At 42.8% G+C, this 21,025-nt stretch overlaps 1 protein-coding gene across 2 annotated transcripts; it reads left to right on the top strand.

The window, feature by feature from the left end:
* The first annotated feature begins 3,413 nt into the window (after nucleotides 1-3,413).
* On the top strand, nucleotides 3,414-20,774 carry msi1b (musashi RNA binding protein 1b). Of its 2 annotated transcripts, none has more exons than XM_031849322.1 (15): nucleotides 3,414-3,659; nucleotides 3,965-4,005; nucleotides 4,555-4,636; nucleotides 4,782-4,866; nucleotides 10,043-10,084; nucleotides 12,049-12,141; nucleotides 15,182-15,230; nucleotides 15,710-15,792; nucleotides 15,880-15,997; nucleotides 16,941-17,021; nucleotides 18,008-18,064; nucleotides 18,443-18,505; nucleotides 18,797-18,948; nucleotides 19,615-19,660; nucleotides 19,751-20,774. In XM_031849322.1, the coding sequence occupies exons 1-14, from the start codon at nucleotides 3,601-3,603 to the stop codon at nucleotides 19,654-19,656; spliced, it is 1,047 nt and encodes a 348-aa protein (XP_031705182.1). In that variant the 5' UTR covers nucleotides 3,414-3,600; the 3' UTR covers nucleotides 19,657-19,660; nucleotides 19,751-20,774. The 2 variants fall into 2 exon arrangements, with proteins under 2 accessions (XP_031705182.1, XP_031705181.1); XM_031849321.1 differs by having other exon boundaries at nucleotides 3,415-3,659; nucleotides 19,746-20,774.
* Nucleotides 20,775-21,025: the final 251 nt, after the last annotated feature.

The following is a 21,025-nucleotide window of genomic DNA, read 5'->3' as shown; positions in this document are numbered from 1 at the left end:
TTACTATACGGGGTCACAAGCTAAAGAGGAAAAATAAATGACTTTACTTTTTACTATTATTTTACTCCCATTTGCTCACCTGTTGATATTTTAATGTTTATCTCACTGTCTGATCTTTGTTACCACTCATCTCCATAAAAACACATTTCCTTTACTTTCATTACAGACAGTGTAAATGTTTATGCTGGTTATTTTCTTTAAACACTACCTGACTATTCTTTTTGTAAAAGGCACTGTGAGCACGTTTGTAGGCATTTCTTTCAACTTCCCCCACAGGTGGTATTAAACTCAGAACTTTCTTCTTTAGCTGTTTTCATGGACTTCTCTGAATCCGACTTTTTGATTTCCAAATCCACAATCTCTTTGTCTTTGATCCCCCCTCTTGTTTTTTTCTCAAAGAAAGTTGGCAGGGATGATAAGTTGGAAGTGGACTGGAAAGCAAAGAGGGCATACTGAATGGGAGAAAACCTCTGAGAGTTAATGTAGTCCTTTATCTTTTCTCTCTCTTTCAGTGTAAAACGCTCACTTTCTCTGCCTGGATCACCTTATACCATTCTCAGGTTCAGCCTATCAGCACCTTTTTGTGTAGAGCTCTTGTTACCCCACCCCACCCTTGGGAAGATGGCATTATACTGTATTTGGAAGGGTAACAGAGCTCCCTCTATCTCCCTGAGACATGCCACTGACCTGTAATTAAGTCCCATTGTACTATTCAGAGGAAACTCCTCACCAAAACGGACAGAGGGCAATGTGTGTGGATTTCCAACAGCTCAGATACGGCTGTGACTAATGCTCCTCCACACAAGCTGGGTTTATCGAAATGGACCACATGCAGCACACACGAGGGCTTGCATTTTCCCTCTCCAGAGAACTCAAAGCTATGTTGATTGATAATGAGATACAATCCACGCTGTCCATCTCTCATTAGTGAGCCATTGCTGGCTGCCTCGGCCTGTGTTCTCGACACTAGCTCTCTTTCTCTTACTCTGCCTCAGTCATAGTGCCCTCCCCTCCACCCCAACCCCATCTCCACCATTCAACCCCATTGATCATGCATGCAGAAATTTAACACACCCCTTAATTCCTGTCCAAATAGGCCCTGTCCCACTTCCAGAGCTTCATCTTCTCATCTGCAGAGGATAGAGTGTGCAGGCAGGACACTGGCTGCAGCACTCGGTGAGGATAAACTGTGTTAGTGAGGACAATCATGAATCTAAATCTGTGCCCAAACATCCTGGGTTACACACTCTGAGCTAGTGGTGTTGCTCTGAACATGATCGTGTTACAGGTATGTGTGTATTTTGAAGACATAACCAGCACTATAAGTCAGTATGCTCACAAATATCCAGACTTTCCAAACTTTGCACCAAACCCTGCAGCCTCGGGTAGGACAGCAGCCATTTTACACCCGCCGTAAGTCAAAGCAGTTGTTGTCTTTGTGTTGCTCAGGCTATTGATTGGCCTTAACGTTGGTTAGCAGGTCACATGTTGAGTCAGTGTTGAGAAGATTAGCTGGAGCTGGCTTTGGTACTAATTAGATACTTAAACCCCGGCAATGAATGAGCACACAGCACACAAACCTCCTGTTGTACACCACATGGCATAAGCCGGTTTGCAATATGGAAGGTGTATTAAAACAGACAGCCACATTGTTGGCGATGATGATAGCTTCAACACTGCACAGACATTCACTTAGAATGACTTAACAAAAAGCCCGTTGGTGAATTGGAACAGTTATGTTAGTGAAGTTATAGATCAGTGAATATCAGTCGTGACCGAGGGTTGAAAAATTCAACAATATGTAACAAAACATAAGTTGTCATTCAAGCACCTCAGACACACTACAAGGGCCTGTGGGTGTATTAAAAGAGAAGTATGACTTCATGTTGACTTAATTTGATGAAAGCTTGCTGCCGCAATCGAGGCTTGATAAGTAATTTCATAGCAAACTGTTGGCCAATAGTTGTGAAACTGATTCTTTTTGTGGCCTGACTACCTTTTCATAAACACTGTAACGACAACACGTTTATAGAGTAGCTTTCAGCATTTCCTGTTGTGGGTAAAGTAGTGTCTGTGATGCTTTTTTTTCTGGATTGAATTGATAGCATATCATATTACTTCCCTGACAATATAAATACAAGTTGCATGTACATGTTGTGTGCTAAAATGAGTCGACTTTCATTGTTATCTTTCTTTTTTTTAAGACCTCTCAAGACTGTTTAGGCATTTATTACAAATGCAGATTAGTTCTTGTAACTGTAAATTGTACCTGTTTAACACTTTATTCTATCCAGAACGGAAATTGCATCAAGTTAATCAAAATCAGCCAGAATGTGACAGGAAGTTATGAGATTCTGCCTTCATAAGAAAGGCTTTATGTTAAGTACAGAGGGTTTAGTTAAGAACCTCTGGATATGAGAATCTGTTTTAAATTACTCATGGTTTAGATTTTATGATGTTTTGTTAGCTTTCATTATCTGATCTCATTTTACATCATATAGCTATTTCCTTTCAATTCAGTAGCTCTTTGTGAAATATGTCTTTGCCTTATGAATAGCATTTTATCATTATAAAAAGCTATGTTTTAATTTACACAGTACCGTAAACGTTTTTTTGTTGATGTCAAATATTTAGAAAAAAACCTGTGTTTTATGTTTTGAATTGGATTCATTGGCTTTTTCAAAAAAAAAGAAAAGAAAATACACTTTCCAAATATACAGGCTAATAATACAGATTGGGCCTCACGTAATACTTGCCAAATCTCCAACTCTGACATTAAATTAAATTGTAATGTTTGTGCTTTCCCCATTCTATAAATCCACTCCAAAGACCGTCAATATAAGACATTCGTATTTTTAAGGCATGCAGCTACAGCGCAGTACTAAAGGTTCCTCCAAGGAAAGACTGGCCTACTAATAGCCACTGATCACTCAGAACAGAAAATATAAAACAAGCAAATAGTTCTTGGTCTATTAATCAGCAAATTGGAGCAGTCTTTTTGCATTGGTTGGATATCAACAGTTACTTACTTTCAGCTAAGCAGTGCTCATCAGTGACATTTAACTTTCTATGCAAACTTCCAGAGTTCTTTGAAATATTTGATCAACAAAGAGTAAAATGCAAAAACAATGTGTGCATGAAAGATATTCATGCACATGCAATTTAGTTGATACGGTATTGCCTGTTACTTTTCATAAATGAGTAATCAAGTACATTGTTTTCGCATTTCTCTATACAGAGTTTGCAAGTAGGCCTACTACACGTCCCTGATTTTGACAGCCCGAAAGGTCACTTCTATCTGTACAACGCACCACCAGGGATTTATTTTGGAAGGGTGCAGCGGAAGCGGCGTGGTTGGTAGCTGTGTCTTTGACGCCGGGGCCGCGTGCCTCGGTGGTGGGATGAGAGAGAGAGAGACAGCAGCGGGATTGACCGACTGGAGGAGGAGGTGGAGTCTGTCCCAGCCTGCATCTGGCCCGCTCCCCTCTCTGTCACCCCGGGCCAAACCCGCCCAGCTCCTCTCTCACTCAATCTGTTCTCCCGCACGGCTCGGCTCGGACACACGCAGCTCTCACTCACAACACACAGCGAGGACCCGGAATGGAGACGGAAGGGAGCCAGACCAGCCTGTCCACCACGGACTCCCCTCACGACCCCTGGTAACGAAAAAAACAACAACTTTTAGGAAACTCTCTTACCGACATATGCTCAGAAACAAACCGGGCATTCTGCAAAGGGGGGCTCTGATCCGCTCTGCAACCAGACTCGCACACCTCCACACAGAGAGCCTTCATCTAAAATCAGAAATGATGAACTCTAAAATGATGTCTTGACCTCCACGATTACACTTCTTAATTTAAAACCTCAATACCAAATTTGTCTTACTGTATAATATATAAATATTAATCAACCTGAATCCTCCTTTTATGAATATGCAAAATGTTTTCTCTCTTCCTTTCCACAGCAAAATGTTCATAGGTGGACTCAGCTGGCAAACAACACAAGGTAAATCTGTTTCCACCACTTCCTCCTCCAAAAATGACTGTCAATCTGTCTTTGAAACTCCTGGCATGGATCAGATGGAGCTAATGGAAACTTATTTTAAAAGCTGTATTTCGTAATACTCCTGCTTGCTTACATTGGATTTGTTTATTTGTTTTCCCTTCTTTGAGTTGTGAGTGTAAATCCTGCTCCAGAATGAATGCACCCATTCAGAACTACCATGGAATGAATGAGGGATTCTTTAAAGCTCCTTAAAAATGGGGAAATCAGATTATTCAATTTGTAATAAGATGAAAAATTGTACTTGGAATTATAGTTCATAATAATTGTTTAATAAGTTTTCTGAGTCCTGATTACAGGTCATCATTCTATGACTGATTTAATTTAAAAAATGTCTGAACTTTGTTGAGGGAAATCTCAGCAAAGTGAAACAGTTAAGACTCTTTCGCCAAACTCTTTGCTGATTTGATTATTAAAAAAAGTTGTAATTTCTTCTTAACCTCTTGATTCATAAATGGACGTGTGTCCTCTCCACCTTGTTTGGTTTCCCAGAGGGTTTGAAGGAGTACTTCTGCAAGTACGGCGAGGTGAAGGAGTGTATGGTGATGCGAGATCCGGTTACTAAGCGCTCGAGGTGAGGGAACTGCGAGGCCGGCTTCTACGCCGGAGCTGAAAGTTTATCTGACCTCTGTGATTCCTCTCTGCTCGTAACGTATCATTACATGTCACCATCAGTTTCTGTGTCATTAATACCTTCTCCCCCTCAATGATGTCTGCAGAGGTTTTGGATTCGTCACCTTTGTTGATCAGCCTGGCGTGGATAAAGTTTTGGCCCAAACCAGGCACGAGTTGGACTCAAAAACAGTGAGTTCTCTGTATTTACTTCCCACCACCGGCTAATCCCATTGCTTAGTGTTTGATTAGTGGATTTTCCAATAATCCGCTAGAGAGGTGTATCATTGCTGCATTTTTAGTACTTCTTACTAAGGGTTCCCCTATGGCGATGTTTTTCTGTGTCCGCTGCCACAACTCAGATGGGAGCACTTTACATGGTTGAGTCAGTAGTCGACAGTGGAGACACATTGGAGAATGTGCTCCGTCTTCACTCTTCGACCAAAACGGCAAGCAAATGTCACCTCGTGTCAATTTCCATAGAAACAAGGTGAACTAGACAAGAGTTGCTCTCACTGCCAAATCTTTTATTTTGGTCTCTCGGAAGAGTGAACCAAAAAACTTTCTTTCTGCTTTTTTTTTTTCTGTCCCAAGGGGTAGAATTGCCCCCCCCCCCCAAAAAAAAAAAGTTTCTCAATGAAACCAGCAAATGCAACCTGAAACCATCAAGGTGTGAAAGCAGAAAACAAACTCCTCACAGCTTCCTGTTGATCTCAGGAAAAGTAAAACTGTGGATATAGTGATGAGGAACTCAGGCCTTTCACCTATGTGAATTGTAACTTAAAATGCATTAATCGCCTGTGTTGCAGTGTGTGTGTGTGTGTGTGTGTGTGTGTGTGTGTGTGTGTGTGTGTGTGTGTCTTTTTGTCAGTAATGAATGTGGGTCGGTCCTGGAACAATGTGGCCCGTTGGTCACCATAGGGACCACTGCCCCCGCCTCTTTCCTCTGTGGGAGTGGGGATGGCTGCTGGTTAGTCACTGTATTGAAATGAGGGGAGGCTATTTCTTCTTTCCCCTTTTGTGCTCTGAGCGATGCACCTTCTCAAATCTTTAGAGAATAAATGGAGGTGCTGAAGAAAGAAATAAGACAAAAAGAAGGGGAAAAAAACAAAACCTGTTGTTTGCTGTAGAAAGTTAGAAGGAAATGAGAAATGTTTGTTATGATGAATCCAAAATTAGGAAGGGCGCAATCAAACTGAATTTAGTTTTCCCCAGTGCCCTACTGCTACAGTGTCACTTGCAGGCACAACAGCTATGACAAGTAGAGGCATCATGGTTGGACGCCACTAACTCGCCATGGGGTTTGTTGCCATAGTGACCACCCCCCCCTCCCCTCCCCTCCCCTCCACAGTTGAAGAATGGTTCTGTCACAGAAGAAAAGAAAAGGGAAGATAACAATGCACATCGTTTACAATCATTTCTCGGATACCAGAAATCAAGACGGCATAAGCGGTCACAGATATTGCCGGTCATGATACTGACGGTTTATCGCCACGTCGCCTCTCCTGATAAACGACTTATTCAGTTTATTTATGGAAGAGGCCGGCGGTGATGATTCCCTCCTTTTTTCCATTTTAATTTCTCCTCTTAACCTCCGCGCGCGTTAACCGTGCGTAGCCTCGTGGGCCGCGGCAGGGCCCCTTGTGTCCGGCAGTCGGGTGTGTCGGTGGCGTTCGGGTGGGGGCTGTGTGGCAGCCTCAGAGAATGTGTGTTTGGCGTGGAGAGGGCTCAGTGATCAGCCACAGGGGTTGGATGGTGAGTAGAGTAGGCCTTTTTAGACCGCTCACCCTGCCCCCCTCTACCTCTCTCTCCCATGCTAACAGGTTATCCTGTTAGAGAGGGGAGAGAAAAGTTCTCCAATGGCAACAGAAAGAATGTGCCATGCTGTGACCGACTGAACCGCTCCGGCACTGGAATTAACAGAGCTTTGCACAGCCCAGAGTCTGAAGAGCAAATACAGTGCTGCAGAGGAATTTATTGGTACTTATTGTGTTGAAGGACAGATGCAGCCCGGTTTTGACCACTTAAGGAAGGCAGGTTTTCTACTGTGATTTATGTTACTGCTGCTCTGCTAGTTGCCCCTCTGGATGCCCTCCCAGCTTCCTGCTATCCGTAAAGTTAGTGACGGCCGATGCAAACTGCACCTTTTGTGGGACAAAGTTTCCATTCAATTGCAGCTCCAAGGTGCACAGCGGAGAGGTTTGCAACAACGTCACAGAGCTCTTTGCAGAGTTGCATCAGGCATATGTGTGTGTGGCCCCCGTTAACCATTTCCATGCTGACCTGAGTGGAAAGAAGAGGGGGGGGCAGGATAACTCCATTTGTGATTAGTATGGCTCTCCTAACTAATAGGATTGGAGTCAACAAGCTTGAGTTGTTCCTCAGAGATGTTGAGTGCTGCCCAATCGGCATGTTGCGTTAAGTGTGTTCCCAGCTCAGGCTGTGACGGGCAGCGCGCTCGACTAACTGTTGCATAGCCGGGATGTAGTAGTCAAAGGGGATTGCCCTGATTTCATAAACCTCTCTTGGAATTACATTCAGCTTCATCCCTGTTACCTTGTTGCGAGTGTGGAGAGGTTATGCCTCTTCCCAAACAACGCCTCTGACATCTTCACGTCTCTCTGTAGAAGAAAGTTAAAGACTCCCTCTAGCCATGTTATATGACGTATGTTGTGGATTCATAATTTGTGTCTGTTTTTTTTCCACAAAAAAAGTTCAATTACCTCAATAAAAATTCTCGATACTTATTCTCCCCCAATGAAAAATTTTAGATGCACAAACATTTTTTTGTTACATTACAAAAATCTCAGCACACTGTAGTTTCAGGTTTCCACACTCGTGTAATTTGCATACTGGGCCGCGATTGGCTATTATACAAGTTGTGACAAATCATGTTTGTTCGTAAACTTCTTAAAGTCAGATTTTAGGTAAGTACAACGAGACATCCTCCCTCATCCGATGACTGTCAAACTCTGCACAGTGAAGCTCAAACATCCTGCCGAATTAACAATAAGCAAAACACATTTCTGTTGAGCGGAGGGGGATTTTATATACATCTCCTGATTTTGCTATGATCAACTTTTTTTTCCCCTCCACGAAAACAAACCGATTTCAGCCACTTTTTTGTCTTTTAATGTCCACTATTTCCTCCCCACGGATGTGCTGTGTGCTGCCATTTGTTTGATTTTGTTTGTTTGTGTGTGTCTGTTTGTTTTTGAATGTGCACAGGAGTGTTGGACATCAGGAGGGTTGGTGACCGGAGGTGACTATCAGAGTAGTCTAGCCACCATAGAAACTAAACAGTAGACTCTGCATCTGATCCTCCAGTCTTAGCCTATAGTCTTCTCACTCTGCTCTCTAGAACAAAAGAGAAAAAGAAGAAAAAACATACGGTGATGTCAACTCTTATTCAAGTAGAAACAACACTGTCACCCTGACTCTGGTAAACGCATGTTGTTTGCCATAGAGGCTCTAGCTGTCTACTGTAGTTCAACTCTACCCTCTCATGGTTACGGACTAATCTTAGCGCTGTACTGTCTCACCATCTGTTAGTGTAACAGCAGTACAGTGTGGAGTAGTCTAGTTGTTCTCCAGCTCTGTTAGACCAGTATAGACTAATATAGAGGTCTCAAATTCCAATTTTACAGCCTGTCTATGATTGCATCCTCGTGGCATGGTGTGGTTCTCTCTCCAATCTTAACCGTGGTGACATTCAGTGGGCTCGACCGTCTATTTTGTACACATTTCTATTGTTTGTGTTTGTAGTTGTAGTGTAGAGATTAATATCAAAAAAAAGGCCTAGCTGGTGCTTCTTCCTGGGTGTAAACGTAAGGAGCAGCAGGGCAGAGGACGATCGGCATCACCTAAAAGCGTGCAGGAGGATGAATGGTCGCTGTTGTTGTCATCGCTTCCGTCCAAAGCCGAGGGAGGCAAAAACAAACAAACACAAACAAACAAAATTGGGTGGATCTTGCCGTCAGTGTGGTTTGAGTGACGGCTCCCTTTTTCTCTGTCCCCGTCCTCCTCTCCCTCCTCGGTCCGCTCACTCTCTTTCGGACGCGCTTGTCCTCCCCCTCGGGCTCTCCTCGCCCGAGGTGAGGCGTGTTTGTGATTGTAGTGCCCGTGTGAGATTCCAGGAGATCACATGTCACATGATGGTGATGAGAGAGGCAGGAGTTCACAGGACATTTCCAGGCATTCCACCTGAGCACAGCTGCACGCACACACACACACACACACACATACACATGTACAATCAAGTACAATTCTTACATCGTCACATACTGGAATATAAACACAAGCAAGCACATACAAAAAAACGTGGGATAAAAGCACATTCACATTGCACATAGATGCACAAACACCGAAGGTTGTATTGTTTTTATGCTAATATAAAACATCAATCGTGTGATCGTATTTCAGATTAAACATCACAAACAGATGTACAGTAAGTTCTATGAAGATAGGATGTTTTAATGGTTGCCCAAATTTAAAAAAAAAAATATGTACCGTAATAATAATTCACTTACACTCAAGGTAGTTCTGCTTTTCCTTGCCCAGGTTTTGTGTATCTGTCATTTCGATTTTCTTTCCATAAACAATGTTGCAGTTACTTTGAATAAAGATCAGACCTCACTGTGTCCAGTTTTTATTTGAACTACTTTCTACCAAATGAACAGCTCCCATAAGAACTATTGGCAGCATGTTTTGTGTGTCATCAAGAGTAAAAGCAACATCGTTTCTGTAAAGAGATGTTACATTTTTAAAGCATCATTTGTAATGGCTAATCTCTCAACCTGGGTAAATAGAAGCAAAACCATCTGCAACTGAATACCACGAGAGGAAAGCTGATTTTTTTTTAATGTCATTTATGTGAACCAACCTTCAGTGGAAATTATTCAAATGTATTATCGCTTCCTGCATCTTAAATATATTCTCCTTCATCCGTCATCTACTGCTACATCGATGTCAACGTACACCAGGACATAGTCAGCACCTGGTCTACTAGCTGAAGCAGGTTATAATGAGAAAATATCGCCGATGGGTGTTGATTTGAGAACATACTGTTCATTTGATGTTAACTTCATCACAACTTTCCTTCACAATTATAAATGGTGTCATTCTGTTTTCCAGGCCCGAGAGTGATGATCCTTAAAAAGACAGGTGTCTTTACCGTCACTGCTTTGATTTAGGATTGGTGAATAATACATGGAATAATAACATGGATTTGTTGCACCTTCATCGTTAAAGAATGAAAGATGAGGCTGTGATGTCTGAGACCACCAAAGGAAGGCGACAGGTTGCTGTGTCATCTGTGTCGTGACACAACACTAACCGTTCCTCTCTCTTTCTGTATTCTCTCCCGCAGATCGACCCTAAGGTGGCGTTCCCTCGCAGAGCTCAGCCCAAGGTGAGTCAAAGCGTCTCCCTGTGTTGGTTTCACGTGCATTGTTTGCAGCGGGCGAGTGTGTGCCTCTTAGCGTCGCTAATGCCCCGTAATCTGATGAACACGAGCAGCGCTGACGTCACTGAACTGTTATGTGATCATGTGTCAACAACAAAAGTTGACAACTTTAAAGACGCTCATTATTGTCAAACTCACCTAAACGTCGGTATTGTGTTTCAAGTACGCTGTGTCCTGATCCAGTTTGTCTCTTTCATGAACAACAACATGGTGAGAAAGAGAAAGGATACCTTAGTGATGCAAACAGCGTGAAGGAATACTGGTAGTGTAGCTACTGCAATATATCGATAGAATATCGATATTGTGGAATTAGGCTAGGGATCATCTTGGATTTTTAATATTGTAATATGTAAATATTTTTCAAAAGCACCAATAGTCAAGCTTTCAACCCATCGTCGCAATATTGATATCGAGGTATTTGGTCAAAAATATTGACAAATTAGATTATTCGATTTCCTCCATATCGCCCAGCTCTACATGTAGCCTTGTACCATTCACAAAATTAACACAACAAATTTCCAGAAATGTCTGCAACAAGTGCCGTATGTGATGTATGTGCAAGGATAAAATGATTATATTAGCGACACATAAAAGACCAACACGAAATTGATGAATGTGCTTTTCATGGACAGTATAGTCCCATGATGCAGCGCACAATGAAAATACAAAGTGAAGCACACAGTCCAGAAAGAAATTAAGTTTAAAAAAAAAAATAGTATTTTACTTTGAAATTTGTAGTGATGTTGTAATATCCCAGTGCGGCTTACATTAATACAAAGCTTGACTCATATGCTGTACAAAACTGGTTCTTGTCTCTTGTATGCTCAATACATTCCACAGTATATTGTGTTGTGTTGTTAAATTCTAATGGATGTCAGGCACACGTCCAGTTGATGCGTGTAAATCCCACAGACAACCCGCTTCCTTGTGTCTGATTCCTCTGTATATTTTAAGAAACTTGCATCCACTCCCAGTGAACTAACAACAATATATGTTACATTTAGATGAAGTGTCAAAGTATATGTAACCTGTGCCGTGAGATGCTGCTCATCTTGCTCTTTGTGTGTCTGACTGAGCGAGCTCATTTTGCTGTGAAAGAAAATAAAAGTGATGCAAAAGATGCAAAATAATTCAAGTGTAAACCCAGGATTTGCTCTGTGTCCATCACAGGAAACACTGCTTTTTATTCAAAGATTGTGTGTAATGTAAGACAGCCAACGTCACACAAGAAACCGACGTACGGGAGAGTTTTTTGTTATCCTGTTTGGGCCTCAAGTGAAAGTGTTAAACCGTCCCCAAAACAGTGTTTAGTAATGACCCCCACAAAGCTAAATGATGTTATGGAATATAATCATTAATGTGTGTGTTTGTATTAAACATAAATACAGTCGCTCAGAGAAAAGTTTTGTGATTATTTTAAAGCCTCCTTAGATCGAGCTGTATATAGTAAACCACACAGATAAAGGAATAGTAACCATGTTGTAAAACACTTTTCATTTAATTGCTCAAACAATACATTACATTACTTTTTTCGTGTCAATGCCCAAGTTTTTATTTGATTTTCGCAAGTTTAAGTTCCACCGAAAGAAAGTTGTCTGCTATTTCTCATCTAACTGAGCTTTTAATGAGAGGATAATGAATATTGTTTTTGCACTTGATTTTTGTAATGTAGTAACAATTACAGTAACAGGAAAAATCAATCCTGGTGTGTAACTGAGTAATGTACATTTGACGCGAATAATACAATTGATTTATTTTAAAGTAGAGTGGCCTAGGATTCTATTGTTGAGAAAAAGTAATTTTAAGCCTTATCTTACTAGATATAAATTATATAATAAGAAATGTACAAGATGATAACAGACAGTCCGAAGAAAGAAATGTGTTCATCTGTGCCTTTCCTCTTCTTACAGTTAGTGACTCGAACCAAGAAGATCTTTGTGGGAGGCCTGTCAGTGAACACAACCATCGAGGACGTGAAACAGTACTTTGACCAGTTTGGGAAGGTGAGAGATATTTTAAGAGTGTTAAAGTTGTTGGGATGTCACACTGTGGTGGAAATGTTTGACAGAACATCGGCGAAATTGATCAGAATGGAACTAAGGATTACAGTCTCGTTGGTATTTGTGCAGAAACAAATCAACAGTTTATGGAACACGTAGTCCAACATCCCACCAGCTCTGCCGAGTCTGATTCACCGCAAATTCGCTGAGAAAAACTTCACTTTGAGTCGAGCGACCGCCTTGAAGTGAAGGGGTTACTGCGAGGAGGAGGAGGAGGGCGAGAAAGGAGGGAGAGAAAACGCTTGCAGAGGGTAGGAAGGGAAAGAATAACGAGGCCGAGAGGCTCCGGGAGCAGCAGGCGAAGTTAGGGGGACTTGAAGAGGGAGCGGAGAGAGGGGGGGAGAAAAGTTTTGTGGTGAGTGTGTGGTGATGGCGAGGAAGGAGGAGGGATTATCAGAATCTGAATTAATCTGATGTAACAGCTGCTCCTACCCACAACCCCCTCCTGGCCCGTTACCGTGGTGACCTGGCTTGCCCATTGTCCCCAAGTAATTCTGTGGGTAAGGGGGTTTTGTTCTGATGGAGGAGGGACGAGGTGGTGTTTGGGGGTGTTAGCATGAGTGTGCGTGAGTTGGGCGGGGGTCAACTCAGTAGTTCAGTACCAATAAATTTAAGTCGACCGAATGCTCAAAGACCTGCCTTCGTTAAGCCTTAATTTACGCATTTGTTTGTGTGTTTTTAATATTTCTTTATGAAGTTTTGTCCAAGTTCTTGGATATTCTGAGGGCTCTGACAGAAGTGAGGCAGAGAATAGATGATGGGCTGACAAAGACCCCGACAAGAGGGAGGGCCTGATTGAGAGAGGTTTGCGGAGGCGTAAGAGAGGGAACTGGGGCAAAGATGGTGTTTTAGGGGGGGTTTACGGGGGCCATTATGCCTCTGTACAAAGCTAGACAAATATTTTGTTAGTTTGTCCAGAAGTTATCTGCATACTGGAAGTTTCTGGACTGTTTACACTCCTAAATGGGTACTGTAATGGGAAACTGACCATCAATAATAAGTGTGCCATGTGAGATTTGGTTGATTTTGTGCAAAACCAATTAAACAAAACAAAACAAAAAATCATATAAACTTTTTACAGCAAAGCGCAAATCTGCACCTCGAGCTCTTAGAACTTTTCAAAGTCAAACATGCGAAGACTCCGTTTTAGCCACTGCGTTTCCGACTGCGTGGCACTTTATTTTCAGTGCCAAAGGTTTGGCCTCGAGTTTCCCCGTGCTCCCTCCTCAATCATAACGTCTAGATGAATTTTGCCGAGAGAGATATCGAGGGGATGGATGGTGAAATGTAGGCTCCAGCCATCCATGGAAGTTCCTGATTAGACTGCCTCACTGGACCTTTTGTGTCCCGTCCTGGTGAGGACAAAGGAGCGCGGAGAGGGATGGGCAGGGGATAACAGGGAAGATGAGAGGAGGGGAAAAAAAAAAAAAGGATAAGAGGGAATATTGTCCGGCGGTACGCCATTAAAATATGCAGCGTTTAAAACATCAAGCAATGATGTGCAATTGACTCAGTGTGCGGTGTTCAACTGGAACTGCAGGCGTTGTTGTGATGTTTCGATTGCATCTCCCAGAGCGCTCGTGTGTCCTTGTTGGGATTGTCTAGGTTCCCGTGTGTTTGACTTCTTAACTCTCGCTCTCTGAACAATTGATTGTTTAAATATGTGTCAATATGAGGAGTTTCTACTGTCAGGCCCTTTTGGATAAAAGTGTCAGCTAAATGGCAAAGATAAAGAGTGTTCTTGCAGAGATAGAGCATTGAACATGTTGCTGGCATTGAGCAAAATGTCGGTCTGGAAGGAAGCATTGACTTGAGAGCATCAGAGTAACAGGTCCCCTTTCACACTGACACTCCTCACCTTTGACCTTTCTGTAGGCAAACTGCCCTTAGGGGTCCACACACACACACACTCACAGTGTGCTGTGTGACTATGTGACTATGACAAATTATTCAGTGGCCTATATCCAGTAAACTTATTATAGACTGAGAGCACAGATTAATTTACCAAATGTTTATTTGCACCTGTGTGTGCAGACTGGAGAATAAACATGTCGGCTTTTTAGAAGAGAGAAGGGGGGGGGGGGGGGGGGCAGCAAAAGAGTAGGTCAACTTTGACATTACAAACTCACTCTGTGTGTGTGTAGAATAGACACCTGTGTCTTTGCTCTATAAAGGGAGGCCAGTCCGGAGGGAGAGGTCAAAGGGAGAAGAGGAGGAGGAATTATAGCTGACTGTGCCAGCAAACAAAGCCTCCAGGCCTCTTTGTTCTCCCTCTCCTTTTGTCTCTTCTTTCTCCTCCCTTTCCACTCTGACCCAATCTTTTTTTTTTTCTTCCCCTCTCTTACAGGACTCTCTGTTCTCTCTTTCACCATATCTCCACCTGTCGCTATTCCTCTCGCTATCAGCTCTCCCCTCTCATCGAGTCTCCACCTGCCCACAGGATTCACCTTTCTGCTAACCACTGGCTCCATTATTTTTTCAGTGTTTCTCTCTCTGCGGCCCACTTTGTCTCACTGGCACTCTCCCACTATTCATAGAGCATATTTGATGTTGGCGCGAGCTCTTTCATATGGACTTCTTGTACAGTTGCCATGGGAATGCCAAACTTTGGGGGGGGGGGGCGGATTATGGGCTCTCTGTGAGAAGGATTGTGACTGGGGCAGTTTAGCAGCAAATACGACTTCCAACTTTTCATGCCACCCATTATGTCCATTGGTCTTATACAGCACCAGGGCTTGTTCAGTATTTCTTCATGTTCCTGCCTTTGCCCCCTCTGCCTCCTTTCTGTAACCTGTCGCTCGTCTCTAGTCCTCTCCCTCCCTCCGTCCCTCCTTCCCCCTCCTTTCTGTCCATCTGTTGCTGAGCCTCCCTGCAGAACTTGAGAAGGGCTGAGGTCAGGCAATATGCTGTGTGGCAAGAGAGAGAGAGAGAGAGAGAGAGAGAGCGCCTGCCTAACAAAACTGTGTTGTTTGTCTGCCCCCAGGTCGACGATGCCATGCTCATGTTCGACAAGACCACCAACAGACACAGAGGTGAGACAGACTGACCCATCTCCATGTCTGTTCAATCCCTACATCTCTCCTCGTCTTCGTTGGTTTACTACTCTTCCTCCGGTCCTTCCAGGGTATCTATTGATCACCCTCCACCCCCCACGGGCCTCCTTCCTGTGGGCTGAGCTGGAGGAGACGAACGAGGCTAGTCTAATTAGCCAGTCCGTTAATCTGGATCAGGATAAAGCCTCCTTAAGCACCTCCTCCCCACCCTGGGACTGATCGATTATGACAGCCTACCGGCTTTGCCCGGGCCTTCTGGCCAGGAAGGGAGGGAAGAAAGGATGAGTGCAGAGTAGCAGCATTGAAAGGGGGGGAAGGGGGGCAAATGTGTTAAGCGGCTATTACAGCACTGATTACTGGAGACTATTAGCCGTGCTTCTGCACAGAAAAGCCTACTGTCTATCTTCCCCATACTGTGTGAAATGTTCTTACTCATGAACTTGCCTTGTCCTCTCCAGGGTTTGGCTTTGTGACGTTCGAGAACGAGGATGTTGTGGAAAAAGTCTGCGAAATCCACTTCCACGAGATCAACAACAAAATGGTGAGCAGCTCGATTTGTGGAAGACTTCTAGTATCAGCATGTCATGTAGTAGCTAGAAGTAATGATTTGTGTTTTGCATGGAAACAGGTGGAGTGTAAGAAAGCTCAGCCCAAAGAGGTGATGTCCCCCACGGGCTCAGCCAGGGGGCGCTCTCGTGTGATGCCCTATGGAATGGACGCCTTCATGCTGGGCATTGGTATGCTAGGTAAGGTGGTATTGATCAGGACAGGAAGGATGTGGCAGCATACATGAACATGACAATAAGTATTCCTGCGCTAAGACCGCAGCTGTCTGAAAGGTCACATGGTGCCTCATGGGGAGAAAGCTGACCACTGAACTGGTCGCAACTCTCCACCATGCAGCCTCGATCACTTGAGACCTCAGATTAGAAGTGGCGTGAAAAACAAGCCTCCTGCTTCGTCTAAACAGTTCACAGCTGTGAATATTAAGTTATCGGCAGTGTTTTTCACTGTGCTTTTATTTACTTTTGGAAATCTCCCTCCTCATTTTACAGTTTTCACCTCAAGCAGACTAGTACTCCTCATGACGGGTAAACTGAATCTCAGGTGTAAAAATAGTGGAATGGCCCTTTAATAATTCTGATCTTGTTGACATGAACGTTTTTTTTTTAACTTCCTTTTTATTTACAGCGGTGCCAATCCATTAACAGATCTTAACAGGAGGACCGGTTTGTGCGTCTGAAGCTAAACTTACCAATGCTGCCTCCTGCTGTTCAGTTTGAGAACATCTTTTTTCTCTCCAGTATCTCATTGCTTTGATTAGACAGTGCAGATTAAAGGATATGCCACCACGTGCACACAAAAAAATACAAAAATATCAAATTAGTTGTGGTATATTGGGGAGCTCATAATAGATAACATTATTCTCATCCGTCTGAATGTTGTTCTGAGGTCGGTTATCCAGGTGTTAGTGTGTTTTGTACAAAAGAAGATCTCTGTGTAGTGTGCACTGCTCAGTCCTTAACTTGTGAAGAATTCCAGACCACAGGTGTAGAATATCACCCATCTGTGTTTTACTGTTAGGGGGCAGCACATCCACACACTTGTTATTTATTTAGTTCATGTGCCCGCTCGTTTTTTTTAGTGTTTGCAAGGATCCAGATGTTAACAGGGATTTTGTTTCTACAGGTTATCCAGGCTTCCAGACAGCCACCTACACCAGTCGGAGCTATGCTGGCATCACTCCTGGATATACCTACCAGTTCCCTGGTAATCACAGCACACTTCTGCTCCGGATACACTCTGTCAACTGAGAAATCGATATACAGCCATATTTAGTTAGTATTTAGCTAGCAGGTGCAAGTGTTCAGGGTTTCAGCATTACAGGTGCATTGTGATGGGTGAGACAGTGACAATGCTAACATGCTGTCATTTAGCAGGTAGTATTTACAAGGTTCACCATCATAGTTTTGCATAATAGCATGCTAACATTTGCTAATCAGCATTTAACACAAAGTACAGTTCAGGCTGATTCCAAAGTATTGGAAGAATTGAAATTATGACCTGATGATGGCATGAGAGGAAAAGTCATAGATCTTATCCTCTAGAGATCTATATGCAGCAAATATCACAGCAGTCTATCTAATAGTTGCAGCATAGCTAAATAGGTCTTAAATGCCTGAGCAGCAGGTGAACACGTTTCAATGAAAGGATAGTTTTGGTGTAAATACTCCTCTCACCTGATAAATTAACTTTAACCAGTACTGTGTGTTGTTGTCCAGACAGTAGACACACTGTCACAAATACAAACATGTTTCCATAGAAGCACGTGAAACACTGTGAGTGTAAATGGCTGCTTGTAAATATCAGGGAGTGGAATTTTGTGTTTGTGCGTATGGCAGTGTATTTCACTTGAGTGTATGAAGCTAATCTAGGGGTTGCTCCCAGTATTAGGAGTTTTGCATATTGATGAAATCAAAGCGCACTCTTGTATTGAAATTGTTTGCTGTATTTTTTTGCTATTTAATACTGATTTTAATACCACTATATTGAAAGCATTCTTCCATCCTTAAACTCCTGTTTGCATCCCTCAAACCTTGTGTGTTACAATATGTGCTCTCCGTACCTCCTGTCGTCCCCTCAGAGGGGTTTCCCTGGCTGTGTTTCTTTGTGTGTGTGTGTGTGTGTGTCTGTGTTGTCCTTGCTGGTGATGGTGGTGTGTGTGTCTCAACAGCACTCTGATGTTTCTGTTTTAGAGTTCCACTTAGAGAGGACTCCCCTTCTGACTTCACCCCACCCCCCTGAGCTCACAGGTCAGTCAATCACTCCTCTGGACTTTACAAGCAGCATGTTGTCAGTCTGCTACACTCTTTGGTTTGCATGTTTGTGTTTGTCAGTCCTCCTCGGTCTCTTTCTGAAGGCAGGATCGCTGACAGTAATGAGGACGTTTTCAATTTAAAGTCTCCCTGCAGTGACTTCATCAACCCGTCTGTCGTTGTTTAGTTTCATTATCAGCAATGCTCTCATTGACTGTTTTTACTTCTATGTCTGTGTGTATTCACAAGGCTTCATTGAAATTATCAGAAAGTTCCTGGGGTCACTGAAGAGAGACTTTACTGTTATTAGTTCATTTCTCTGTGTTTGCTCACCAAAACATTGAAGCTGGATCTTTGCCTCTCTTGTCTCTTTAGCCATTCCTCTGACTGCATATGGACCCATGGCAGCAGCAGCGGCAGCAGCAGCAGTAGTTAGAGGTATGAACATTGAAAAGGTTTTTTTCTGGGACCAGCTTCTCAATATACAGAACTCAGAATCAGAAACAGTTTTTATTTCAAAGTAGGTTTGCGCATATAAGGAATTTGTCTCAGAGCAAAAGTCAAGAGAAAATAGGAAAAGAAATATAAGAAATTCGTTAAAAAGAGAGTGTGAACCAAAAAAAGTAAAATCACTGTGAGCTAATTGTTATCATGAAAATATTGATAAATGACACTTTAAAAACAAGTGGGCTCAATATGTTCTTTCACGTGTTTTTATTTTGCTTCTAGGCTCCAACCAGTCTCGCTCAGGATTTTTAGGTACGAGCAGCCCGGGGCCGATGGCGGACCTTTATGGGACAGCCAGTCAGGAGTCGGCTGTCAGCAGTTACCTCAGTGCTGCAAGCCCCTCCCCAAGCTCTGGATTCAGCCACAGTTTGGGGGTAAGATATCCTCTCTACTGATTACTTTATCATTTCAGGAATATTCAGTTCTGTGTTGGACTAGTTTCTGTCCTCATTCCTTATCGTAACATAAAGCTTGAGGTCATCTTTTTTTATTGAAATGACTTTCAACATATTTTGGGAAATACACTTGTTCCCTTTCTTGCCGAGAGTTAGATGAGAAGACTGATACCACTATGATGTCTGTCCATAAATGTGAACCTGTATCCAGCAGCTGGTTAGCTTAGCTTAGCATAAAGGCTGGCAACAGGGGTAAACGGCTCGCCTGGCTCAATCCAACTGTAAAAATCTCTAACTCTCTGCAAGAAAGCAAATAACTCTATTTCCCAACTTGTCAAAGTACTGATGTTGAATCCACTACGCTGTAAATAAAACAGGCAGGTCCAGCAACACCATTATTTATTTGAAATATTTCCAATCACCGCTCTGCTCATCTTTAGCGATACATTTTCCACCATAGAACAATGTTTGTTTTTTGATTTGTGAGCTGTGGGCCATCATGACTCAGAATATGTGTGCAGTTCTTCTTTCTAACCAAACACTGCAGCAGCTCATTTTTCACCTGATTTGCATCTTCATCCTGAAAGAAGGAAATGAGTCTTAGAACAACTAGTGAACTTGAAACTTGTATGCCTGCTCCCACAGGGCCCTTTGATCGCCACGGCCTTCACCAACGGCTATCACTGAGACTGTAAGTCATCATCTTGTTTAACCTAACATATAGGACTGTTTCATTTGGACTCACCTGTGAGTAACCCAGGTGCTTTTTGTGTCAGTGCAGAGATGTAGACTGAGAGCTGAGAGTTGAAGCTGCTTTGGAGCTGATCTGGCCTGTCTCTGTCCAGTCCACCTCTCTGGCTGGGGCAGCTGAACCCTCACCCCTCAGCCCTCACCCCCCCCACCCTGGTCTCAGCCTGAACCCAGCCCACCCTACTGACGCCTCACTTAACTCCCCCTCCTGAGAAAAAAAAAAAAGAAGAGAAAGTTCATGAAAGGAGAAAAAAAGTTTATGACTACATGTAATCACAACACATAAGATGCTGTATTTTTTTGTGTTGTTTTTTTTTCTCCGTCGTTATGTTTCACCATGCTGTTTCTTTTCGTGTGTGATGGCTGCGCTGTTTCTTTATCTGTTTTGGCTGTGTTTTATTGGTTTATTTGACCTCTGAACCTGATCTCTCTGAGATAAGAGGAGACAAATCTCCAGGTGAAGCCTGTTTGATGGTCAGGAGCTGTAATTTGTACTGAAAAACTGTATATTTGTGACTAGTTCATACTGAATTTTAACAAAACATTTGTGATTAATACTCTTTCTTGAAAATGTGTCACGAAGTGTATATCTTGGTAGGTTTTTAACAAAACATTGTTACACTAATAATGGTCAGAAGACAAAGGTCATTAGTCACAGTTACGTAATAGGCCTACATGAGCTGTAAAATTTTGTAAAATATTGTAAATATGACTCTGGTTTCTTGGAGGGGGTCAGCTGATGTTTGTGTGTGGGAGGTGGGAGGCGAATAAGATTGCTTCTTTCATCAATTGGTATGTGTCGGAAAGCTTGATTGTTACGTATCATAGTTTCACATGGAGGATGTCAAGAACATTTCAGTATGTTTGTCAGTGAATAGTAGACCAGCCACATACTGTATTCCTCACCAGGCATTTTCTACAGAATGTGTCGCTTGATTCTGTTACGGCATTTAAAAACTGCCTCAGAGTTGAAACACTTTGAGTTCAGGGGAAGAGAGGCTGAGTCTGGAACAACACTTTACTTTTGGGGATATATGGGTGTGAGTTAAAAAAAACAAAAAAAAACATGCTGAATTCTTACTTTGTCATATTGTTGTTTTAACTGTGATTTTCAACATGCTATGATTGTTTGTGAAGGAAGATGAAGGAGTAGTGTGCAGCAGTCATGCACAGTTCACACTGTTGTGACTGATCTGCTCTGCAGGTTGCGTTGATGTTTGCGTGAGCGTGTCATATGGTTTTATACACATTGGTTTCCAATGTGCCATGTGCTGTTTATTTTTTTGGGGGGGGGGGGGGGGGGGGG

This window comes from Anarrhichthys ocellatus, unplaced genomic scaffold, assembly GCF_004355925.1.
Source record: "Anarrhichthys ocellatus isolate YVR2014 unplaced genomic scaffold, GSC_Weel_1.0 scaffold9, whole genome shotgun sequence".
NCBI lineage: Eukaryota > Metazoa > Chordata > Actinopteri > Perciformes > Anarhichadidae > Anarrhichthys > Anarrhichthys ocellatus.
Note: the sequence above shows the minus strand (reverse complement) of the source record. Positions and strands in the feature narration are given on the sequence as shown.

What these genes read in the sequence shown, in the direction of transcription:
- msi1b (XM_031849322.1), top strand. Translation starts at nt 3,601, where the DNA reads ATGGAGACGGAAGGGAGCCAGACCAGCCTGTCCACCACGGACTCCCCT. An exon ending in CAGCTGGCAAACAACACAAG is followed by an intron (nt 4,006 to 4,554) that starts GTAAATCTGTTT and finishes TTGGTTTCCCAG; the next exon opens with AGGGTTTGAAGGAGTACTTC. An exon ending in AGCAGCAGCAGTAGTTAGAG is followed by an intron (nt 18,506 to 18,796) that starts GTATGAACATTG and finishes TTTTGCTTCTAG; the next exon opens with GCTCCAACCAGTCTCGCTCA.